The 11434-nt window shown below is 32.7% G+C and overlaps 1 protein-coding gene across 1 annotated transcript in view; it reads right to left on the reverse strand.

The window, feature by feature from the left end:
- Positions 1–11434, reverse strand: part of LOC106472501 (ATP-dependent 6-phosphofructokinase-like) — a gene marked incomplete at its 3' end in the record, with an annotated part of 39160 nt that overhangs the window by 16313 nt on the left and 11413 nt on the right. The window contains exons 3-4 of the mRNA XM_022401080.1: positions 9800–10020; positions 1603–1754 (exon numbers count right to left, since the gene is read on the reverse strand). Of these exons, the coding sequence (XP_022256788.1) occupies positions 1603–1754; positions 9800–10020 (373 nt within the window). The remainder of the gene's footprint in view (positions 1–1602; positions 1755–9799; positions 10021–11434) is intronic.

Here is an 11434-nt window from a genome sequence, read left to right on the forward strand (position 1 = left end):
ATTAAAGATACACAAGGGTGTAATTATTGTTTCATGTTAAAGATACACAAGGGTGTAATTATTGTTTCATATTAAAGATACACAAGGGTGTAATTATTGTTTCATATTAAAGATACACAAGGGTGTAATTATTGTTTCATATTAAAGAAACACAAGTGTGTAATTATTGTTTCATATTAAAGAAACACAAGTGTGTAATTATTGTTTCATATTAAAGAAACACAAGTCTGTAATTATTGTTTCATATTAAAGAAACACAAGTGTGTAATTATTGTTTCATATTAAAGATAGATAATGGTGTAATTATTGTTTCATGTTAAAAATACATAAGGGTGTAATTATTGTTTCATATTAAAGATACACAAGGGTGTAATTATTGTTTCATATTAAAGATACATAAGGGTGTAATTATTGTTTCATATTAAAGATACATAAGGGTGTAATTATTATTTCATGTTAAAGATACATAAGGGTGTAATTATTGTTTCATGTTAAAGATACACAAGGGTGTAATTATTGTTTCATATTAAAGATACACAAGGGTGTAATTATTGTTTCATATTAAAGATACACAAGGGTGTAATTATTGTTTCATGTTAAAGAAACATAAGGGTGTAATTGTTTCATTTTAAAGAAACATAAGGGTGTAACTACAGTCTGGTGATTGGTGCTTTTGATTAACTATCATGGCCAATATCAGCCAAATTTCTTAAACAAACAAAATTTTTTAAGAAAAAGATTTTTTTACTTTTTTTTATTCCCTATTGATGATTATTAAACAATATTTAATAAAGATACTAGAGAAATCTTCCCAACATCAGTTCTTAACCAATCAAGATAAGTTATATGTACTGTCATGGTGTTTATAACCTATTTTGACATTACATTCTAGGGATAACAAAGTAAAAATTATTAACTAGTTAGTATTATCACACTTTATTTTCTCTTTTGATGTTATACACTAGCTGGGGTTTTCTTTTTATACTGTTGGTTGAAGGGGGGGGGGGTGACTTCATCCCACTAAACACAATCCCCATTCCCCAGCTTTTTTTTTTATAAATTTGGGAATTTTACTTCTAGATAACTTTTGGTGTGAAAAAACTTGGTAACCTTGGTATTACGAAAAAACTTGCATAATACAATTAGGCCATATTTGTAGACATATTACAATAATTAAAAAAAGGCAACATCTCAAGACTATGTTTTGTTGGCCATAGCTTAATTGCTAGTGAAGTAATAGATCAATCACACAGAAGTTGAACATTTCGATATCATTTAACAGACTACTTGGTGACTAAAGTCTAAAATATTCAAGAGCAGTTCTTCAGTAGTCATTGACAAATCTTTGTCAGCTTAAACTAGTTAGTTAAAATAATAGTGATTTGGTAACAAATTCTTACAGTAATTTGCTGCTTAAAATGTATCGTTTTGCTACTTTGTTTTTCAAAATTACCCCCCCCCCTCAAGAATAGAGCTACACCTTCAGCTGCATCACATCAGTCACCAAATAAAATTCTTTCTCTCCCCTCCCCCTTAAACATTAGGAAGGAGAAACTCTTACATTAGTGTTGCAAGAGTGAAGAGTAGTCAGTAGCACTCTACCTTGTGGATGATTCCTGAAATGCTAACCCATCCTGCTTCTACAATGTTCTCCCCACCATCTACCATTCCCTGGTAGCCTTCCTTGATGAAGTACATTCTAGCTCCCATATATAGTCCCATTCTGCACACAGCTCGGAGAGTAGCATTCATTCCTATAAGAAATTATGCAACTTTACTATAATAAATCGGATCGATGACAATCTAATCTCTAATTTTAACCAAAAACCGATTTTAACAACCTTGTCAGTGTTTTGTCATATATTTATAATGAACCGATACAACTATCTCTTTTACAAGATTTTATTTCACTATGTACTTCTTCTAGTTATAGTTTTGTTCTGCAGAGACATTTTTACAAATATTCTAATACAATAAAAATAGAACAACATTAAATCATTTAATTTTAACCCAAAACCTACTTAATGGGTTTTTAAAAACTTTGCCAGTGTTTAATCACATGATTATTTGGAATGGATACAACCACCATCTTTTACAGGATTTTATTTCACTATCTTGGTTATCAAGAGAGACATTTTTATGAATATTCTAATACAAATAAAAAATAAATCAATAAATCCTGCAACAAATATGAATATTTCTGTGAAAATTGTACATGTAATTTCATTGATTCTTTCTCAAACAGAATACTTAGGAAGCGTTGTTTGTTCTTCCAATTTTCAGTTAAGCCACAATCTCCCATTAAAAAAGGTTTTTGTTGAATTTCATGTAAAGATACCCGAGAGCTATTTACACTAACCATCCCTAATTTTTGAACAGACAGACTAGAGGAAAAGTAGCTAGTTAAGATCTTCTACTGCTAACTCTTGGGTTTTCTTGTCAGTCTGAAGAGCGGCATTCGACCATCACTCTTATAATGCACTCACGATCCCAAAGTGCAGAGTACAATTCTTTTTTTTTTATGATAGCATGGCACAGACCACAGAAACTTAGATCAACAGCCCAGAATGCTAATCCCTATGCCATGCTAAGTCTTGCAAAAGTTTACATAAAAATTTAAACTCTTGCTAAAAAATATGTTACACCAAAATAGAATAAACATACCACTTAGTTGAAATTACAAAAAAAATTAAAACTCCATAATTAGACACATAATAAAAACACTAATATACAGTGGGTCTTTCAATAAGTGTATTTTATACAATATAGTGTTATCCTTTTAAATATCAAAATAAAAAGTGTAACAACTCAAAGAAACTTTAAAAGAAAGTATAAAATATATTTAATTGTTCTTTCTTTCTGAATAATTCTATAAAAGAAAAATTGTCAACATAATCACAAAAATGTCTTAACTGGATTTTATACATACACACACATACACACATATATATATAAAAGTACTGCATTGATAGTGTGTACAAATTCAAATAACTTTCCATACATACTGGTTGCCAAGTACATTTCATGACATTATTGTAAATAGCCATAAATTGGCAGTCATTAGTTACAGGGCTCTACCTGCTGTAGAACATTTAAAATATAGTCTCGAAACTGGCATTAGCTCTAACAATCTAACAACTTATTAGCAAAATTATATGGATCTATGTGCATGTAGTACATACGGTGTCCTAACCCAGACTGTTACACATGAACATACTATTGTTCATGTTATTATCTATGTTGTCTAAAAGAGTGGCTAGAAAACAACATACAATTTACCTTGAGAACCTATGTGAGTGAGTAGCATGAATATACATGTCATACACAAATCAGAGGTTGTGCTGGAAAGTTTGAAACATAAAATACATAAAATATTATGATAGTTATTTTTTTAAATTCATATGTCCATAACAGTGCTATTAATCGTGTATGAATTCATATATAAATATAGAACAAACACAATACACTTCAATAGATTTCTAATTTTAAATCCTAAACTTTCTTGAAATAACCCAGTTTTGTGTTTCATTTACATGTACACAAGTTTTACTAAACCTATCTATTTGTCCCTTACATTACTGATGAGCTTTAAAACGTGATGTACCATATGCATAGTCACAGGTTATTACTTACTTCAGCTAATTCAAAACTTACTTTAACCATACCTATAAGACAGAAAAAAAAACATATTGTTTAAGATGTGCCACAAAAAAAAACTATTCTACAAACTACAAGTTCTTCAGTATACTTACACCTTACTTATGTTTTGGGCATAAGGAATTATAAGTTTAATTAATCACATCATACACAAATGTCGACTCACACTTCAGTTCAAACTCCTGGACAAGTTTTAAAGTTTTTGTTCTGTTGTTTGCTATTTGTTTTATTCAGATATAGTAAAAGCAAGTTTCTAGGTTACAACAACTGTTTCATGGCAGTAAGGAGTGTTGTCTAGCTAGATTATTAAACAGTAATTATTTCTTAAAGTTAACATCTTAAAAAGATGCTAAAGATAATGTAACAGCTACATTAAATGCTTCTACACATTTGAAACTCAGTAAAAACAAATGGCTAGCATAAAAGTGTACATTCTTAGCATTGACAGACTTCATTAACAGTTATAGAAACATTTACTGACCACATGATAATAAAGTGTTGAATAACATGTAGACAGAGCTTGTTATAAAAGCATCAGTTATCAGTCAACATGATATCTTGTCTAATGTTTCAGTTAGGGTTTTCAACACCAAATCAATGAGACTCAGAACTGTGACAAACTATCAACAATCATTATACCACACATAATCTACCAAACTAATAATACATGGAACATAATAACGTGTATTATGTAGAGCAAGCACATATTATGCACTTCAACATAATTGTGTATGTACGTGTAAATCATTTACTCTGTTATGTGATATGGAAGCTAACTTAACCATTACAAACATTCAAAGCCTATACGGATGTTATCAGGGTCTTGATTAAGTTCAAGGTGAACATGATGACCCAGAAATGTCCCTGGCATCAAGCCAAATCCAATAGAGTAAATCTTAGTAACTCTTACAGAAGTATTGTGTATTTCCTAGCAAGATCTGGTGTGTGAAGTTCAGTAACTACAAATAACACTGGAAACCTGTGAATTTAATCAAACTTGAAATGTAGTATTAAAACACTTTACTAGATCTTGACTTGAGAAACAGTTACAGTAAGTGCGTGCAACAGAAAGTCTTTTTGCACAGAGTTCACCCCTAAATCCCCCTCCCAAAAAAAAAAAACATTCCAGATGTCAATCAGACAAAAGTGGAAGTAATTTTGACATCAACTTTTAACGGCAAATATGAGTAATTCTAAGAACCCAGGAGTGAAAGCAAAGGAGAATATATTATGTGAACCACATTACATCTACCATATCCAATGGAACAGCTAATGAAAACTGGTGTCACATATATTTACAATCCACAGTTTCTCACAGTGTGGTTATTGTTAACTTGAACAACCTGTACCTCAGTAGTGTATGTTAGTGGTGCACTTTAGAAGTAATAAAATAATTCTTTAGATGCTGGATTCACATCTGCTCTTCATCAAATTAATGTTTCATTACATGATTTTTTTTAAAATCATCTGTTTGCTTGATACATGGTTTAGGTTTCGTTTTGATGTTACAATTGATTATCTTGGAAGCAGGAGTTAATCTTGAAGGGCAAAATGGCCGACTGCCACTTTGATTTTAATTACATCCTACAGAGATATATATTTATTCAATTATTTATTGGACTATTTAACTACATCTACATCCTAGTATGGGATAGAATTCATAGAATATAATACATGCCAAGAATGAGTCACATGAGTTTGATTGTGACTTTCAGCAGGCTCAGAACTGATCAGTTGGATGAGTTATGCAAGTCTGATTGTTACTTTCAGCAGACTTAGAACTTATCAGTTGGATGAGTTATGCAAGTTTGATTGTTACTTTCAGCAGGCTTATAACTGATCAGTTGGAATGAGTTACGAGAGTTTGATTGTTACTTTCAGCAGGCTAAGAACTGATCAGTTGGAATGAGTTACGAGAGTTTTGATTGTTACTTTCAGCAGGCTCAGAACTGATCAATTGGATGAGTTATGCAAGTTTGATTGTTACTTTCAGCAGGCTTAGAACTGATCAGTTGGATGAGTTATGCGAGTTTGATTGTTACTTTTAGCAGGCTTAGAACTGATCAGTTATGTGAGTTTGATTGTGACTTTCAGCAGGCTTAGAACTGATCAGTTGCAATGAGTTACGAGAGTTTGATTGTTACTTTCAGCAGGCTTAGAACTGATCAGTTGCAATGAGTTAAGCGAGTTTGATTGTTACTTTCAGCAGGCTTAGTACTGATCAGTTGGAATGAGTTAAGCGAATTTTGATTGTTACTTTCAGCAGGCTCAGAACTGATCAGTTGGAATGAGTTAAGCGAGTTTGATTGTTACTTTCAGCAGGCTTAGAACTGATCAGTTGGATGAGAGAGACATTCTTTGGTATTCAAGAAAAGGCCTCAAGGGCTGTGACTTGTAGTAGACAACAACAGATCTGAAATGCTATTCACACACAAACTGAATAAATAAAGAAGAATGTAGAAAAGTACATCTGCAGCTTACACAGTTGTTTGTTTGAAGTTAAGCACAAAGCTACACAATGGGCTATCTCTGCTCTGCCCACCACGGGTATCGAAAACCAGTTTCTAGTGTTGTAAGTCTGCGGATATACCCGCTGTGCCACTGGAGGGCAACACAATTGTTATTACAAACTTTATGACTACTGGCTTCACAAGCTTTCAGCATTTAAACTGTAGCTTTCAAATCAAAGAATTATAATTCTCTTGCCAGTTGAGTTGTTTTTTAAGGAACATTCTCTATCTCTAATTTACATAGGAGTATACTCAAAAGCAAAAAAGTTTCCAGTCAAATTGGACCCTTGTTACAAGTAGAACACCTCAGAAGTCAGTGCTTGGGCCTTTGTTTTTCTTAGTCACATTAATGATATTAACAGAAGCATAATTAGTGAAGTTTGCTGATGATATTAAACTCTAGCTGTATTTAGGATGTTGAAGTATTGCAGAATGACTTGATCATACATCTAATATAGATGGAAACCAACTCACAAGCATGACTGAAAAAAAAGGATTTTTGGCACAATGGTGGATAAGTCAAGTAAGTCATTAAAGCAGTGTTCTGTTGCCAGTAGTAAAGCTAATAGAAACTTTATAACATATTTATGTGATATAAAAATATATCATAATTTTCTTCTTTCTGTAGCACCAACATTTATTCTTTGTTATGAATATGTGCAGGTTTTCAAATATAACAAATTGTTACGTTGATCTTGTTTCCAGTTATCTTTGTTCTTTTGACATTCTCAAAGTTAAGTGTATCTTGCTACACACCACTTGTTTAATGATACTGATGCCAATGCCCTTCAATGGTAGTATAGGACTACAGGTAATACCTAGTGATTTCAGCCCCATCTACGTGTAATGAGAATGACCAGTCACGATGTAGTGCAGTCATGCTAGGTAAATACAGTTTTATTTTAAATAGAAACCTTTCACTTTATTAGTCTGATTCCTAATCTCATCAACGCTTGACCCAATCTTAACTTTGTGAAGAAGTAACAGTCCATCAAAAGCGAGTATACACACACATATATACTGGTGTTTTTGTTTTAAGCTTTAATAAAGCTTGTGTTCATTGTATTTTATACTTTATGTTCCATCCATTTACTCTTTAGCTTAAACACAACCAGTAAAAGTTCATCAATCATTTGCAGTACCACATTTTGTTCAAACCTCCCATAAAGTGGACCTATCAGGTAAATCTTCATATGGATATACCATATGGAGTAAATAGTTAACAAGAAACCTTGGTGCCATGAATACAGGACACTGGTTTATTACAAACTTCGTTGAAAATGACTGGAGTGTGTACTACCCTACTAAAACATGTAAAAAATATTTTGTTTTGAAATGGCATTTACAATGAAAAGAAAGGTATACAATCTATAGGAAGAGTTGGTCGCTAAGAGGAAATGATCAATCGGAAGAACAGTTGCATCTAGGAGTAGTAGTCTCCCGAATGCTCAATTTTCGCTACTGTTGCAAAAATCCAGGACTGCTATCTCACTCTGGTCCATGATTCAGGGAGAAATACCATCACCTGATTCACCCAGATCAGCAATGGATAGGGTTCTCTCATTATGAATCAACCTTAGGGCAACGGCAGCATAGTCCAAGGGTAACCATGAAATTATGGTGCCCAAGACCAGTTGGGAAGGTCTGTACTAGACTTCTAGTCTGACATGAGCCAGATGACAACCCCGACTCTGATCACAACACAACACGCGAGAAGAACTGGAAGCCATCAGATGAGACAGAAAATGGTGAGTAAATCGTGGGACAGTGAAGATCCTTTCTGAACTGTTAGGTATACGGTCTACATGAATGTGATACATATAGGAGTTTGGGGTCCAACAGAGGTCAGAAACAAACTTTTGTGTACACCTCATTACTGTGTCCCTCAAACTTAGGAACCCACCAGCCATCTGAGCATCAGTGTAATTGGATACTCCCACATTGCAGAGTTGACAACAACACAAACTTCATGGTCAGGTGATAGCCTAGAGATTAGGAAGGAGGCTGTTTGGTGGCACACACAGGTTCCAATAAGGCATTATTTCATTTCCAATTGATAATAATGTGCAGAATTTATTAAAACCCTCAATCAGTGCACCATCCCTAAGCTCTTCTCTCCATTAAAAACATGTCAAGATTATCAACATACAGTAACTCCTCTAAACGTGGAATCATCTTGATGGCTCTTCTCTAAGTCCTCTCCATTAACTCAACATACTTTCTTAAATAAGATGGCTAAAACTGAACACAATATTTTAAATTATATTTAACCAACACTTTATGGAATATAATGATGACCTTTGTTGACTTATACTCAATACTTCTATTTATTTTGGTTAGTTTCTGATGTTCACATATGACTTTCAAGGACTCAAAGAAAATAAAAAGGTGGAGTAATGAAAAGACAGTTATATGAATGCTTGGTTAGCCTACCGAAAAGATATGTTCATAGAAAATCCAAATTTTGTCATACATAAAAACATTCTCTTCCACATGCCTTACCTTTATTTTAAAAAACACATAAAACAACTAATTCAATTACTATTATTGTTCAGTACAATTTACATAAATAGAACTTACATCAGCAAACTGTTTTTCTTTACCACTTCAAAGGGTCTTCAGTCATGTTTAGTTTAAATATCACAAGTATCACATGGTTTAAAGTTTTTAAGGACAGTAATAGAATAAGTTTGTGCAGATTTTACACTTTCTCATTCTATAAGTGTGTGTGTGTCTAATAGATATGAGAATTTCATTCTGATAAAGATTAGGTTTAATAATATTGAGCATTTTAGGACAGTACTATTGTTAAAGGTAAACTCTATGGTACTCTAATAGAATAAACTTTAGAATTTGGGTTACAAGTAAAAAAACTCCATATATAAGACCATATATAAAAATCAGGATTAGCTGTTTCTCGTGGGTAGAATGTTTGTATTACAACTTATAAAGTATAATTAGTTTCCTGCTTGTGCAATTGACAGTCCGTTTTAAAAATAAGATGTGTTTAATGGTAGAAGAAAAAATGCTTTAAAATTCTACTGTGAGAATTTTGAAGTTTTTTGTTAGAATGGGTTATGAGGTACAAACTTCATGAGATAAAAAAAATTTTATTTACTGTTCGACAGTTTCCTTGATCATGTTTTAAAAATACATAACATGGCATGCTTTCTGATGGTGACAGCAAATTACATGTAAAAAAACATGGTAAGTTATTTACACCAGAGGTTTCAAATGAATACAATATGAAACTTGTGATAGTCATAACACAAAAAAATAACTTGTGGCTAAACCTAGGAAGTGATGAAATAAACATTTTCTATTTAAGAATGAGGAAAATCTTTTTTTTTAATATATCAATATGCACGTCAACACCATAAAGGGGTGTGCCAAATATTTTTTCTTAGTTCTCAAAAATATCAAATAATCTATTAGATCATACAGTAATTATATCATAGTCAATTTTGTAAGGACAGAACTTAAATACAATAGGAAAATAAATATTTCCAAGTAATGTTTACCAAATATCTTCAAAAAATAATGAAATAGATTGAAGAATATCTTGTCTAGTTCAATGAACAGAATATGGTAACCAGGAGCACAGAGTAATTATTATTTAAAAATATACTTACCTTGAGAATCTCCACCACTGGTTAGCACAGCAATAGCTTTTCCCTTATGTCCACCTCTGGTTACAGCAAGACCTTCCCTGCTAAAAAATCTGTTTTTGTTATCATCATCAGAAACTGGTGAAAGTAATGTTCCTGTTAATGTGTCAGAACGCTGGTAGTGGTATGTCTGGTCACCGTCTGACATCTTTAATTCTTCTTCAAAAGGTCTGCAAGGCAGAGAACTGGTGACAACAGATGTGATCATTAGTTTTTCCATTTCTGGTGGTTATTATTAATATTAAAACTTTAAATGATTGACTTCAGTACATAAACTAGTATCTCCGACAAATTTCAATTTATATCTAACTTCTAAGGCTTCAGCTTAAAACGAAATTACGAAAACGCAAACTCAAGAAAGCTACAGCTTCTTAAAACTAAAAGTTAAAAATATGTTTAACAAGCTGTTTAAAACCGGCAAAATGCTTCAACGTTCCAACTTTGAAACCAAGTTCTATTGTACTACTACTACTAATGGTAACGCCGGTTGCATCAGGCTAAGCTACACGGGATAGTCCACACCGACTCAGACAACCATTGTAGTTTTGTACCAATCAGAAAACTAGTGTAAAGACCTACATTACTAAAGCTGACGTGAGAATTTGCACGTCGAAGCCTCTTTGTTAGTATGGCAAGTTTAAATGTAACCTCTAACGCTTCACCTCTCCTGCTGTTCCACCTCACATACCTTTTAATCCCTTTCTCAGGCACCTAATACCGATGAGTAAGAATAGTTTACGACAACCGTCTAGTTCTATCACACACTGTGATTTTTAGGGGTGTAATTGACGCGCTACCTAGTGGGCTTTAATAAGTGGAGTGTGATTCTCTTATCCATATTTGAATGTAACTATATTTCGGTTTCCCTTACATGTCGGTACATTTTATAAAAAAATTAACACGACTAAGTTCTCGTGTTTTTACGCAATGATGCTGATTATATGATGATTTATGTTAACACTGAAAACACAACTGCGATAATATAAAAAAAATACCTTGCATGAAAATACATTAACACATAAGATTACTTTGCAATTACTTTTGAAACTTTGATATCAATATAAAACTTTCTCTCCTGAGTGCTACTTTAATAATACTTAATTAATGCTCACTTGAATTTTTAAATGTGGGCAGAGCTCTTCAATCATACAAGATAAAATTCATGATTTTTATTAATTCTACTTAACTGTTTAATTCCGAGATTCTCACTTATACATGCACTTATTCTCACTTATTGATGTGAGGAATAATTCCAGATGATACACTTATCTAAGTATATATTGTTACGTATCTTCTTGTTGCATAATTTCCGGTAAAAATTATTTCCGAGTGACTTCAACGATACAAGTCCCTTCTTGATTAAAACTAGTTTATTCTTTCTGGTTACAAACTTTGTAATACATCTAATTTCCACAGTCACTTTAAACTTAACAACCTTTATAGCACACTCTATAAAACACAGTGATTGACACACTTTGCTTACGGTGCCTTCTGTTCGCTTGACTGAATTATCTCAATCTATCTGGATATCTATCTATCGCTGGCTTATATACTAAAAAAGAGAGCGTCTTGCAAACACTAGGAAATTCGCGAGGTTCA

Source organism: Limulus polyphemus, unplaced genomic scaffold (genome assembly GCF_000517525.1).
Source record: "Limulus polyphemus unplaced genomic scaffold, Limulus_polyphemus-2.1.2 Scaffold5386, whole genome shotgun sequence".
Lineage (NCBI taxonomy): Eukaryota > Metazoa > Arthropoda > Merostomata > Xiphosura > Limulidae > Limulus > Limulus polyphemus.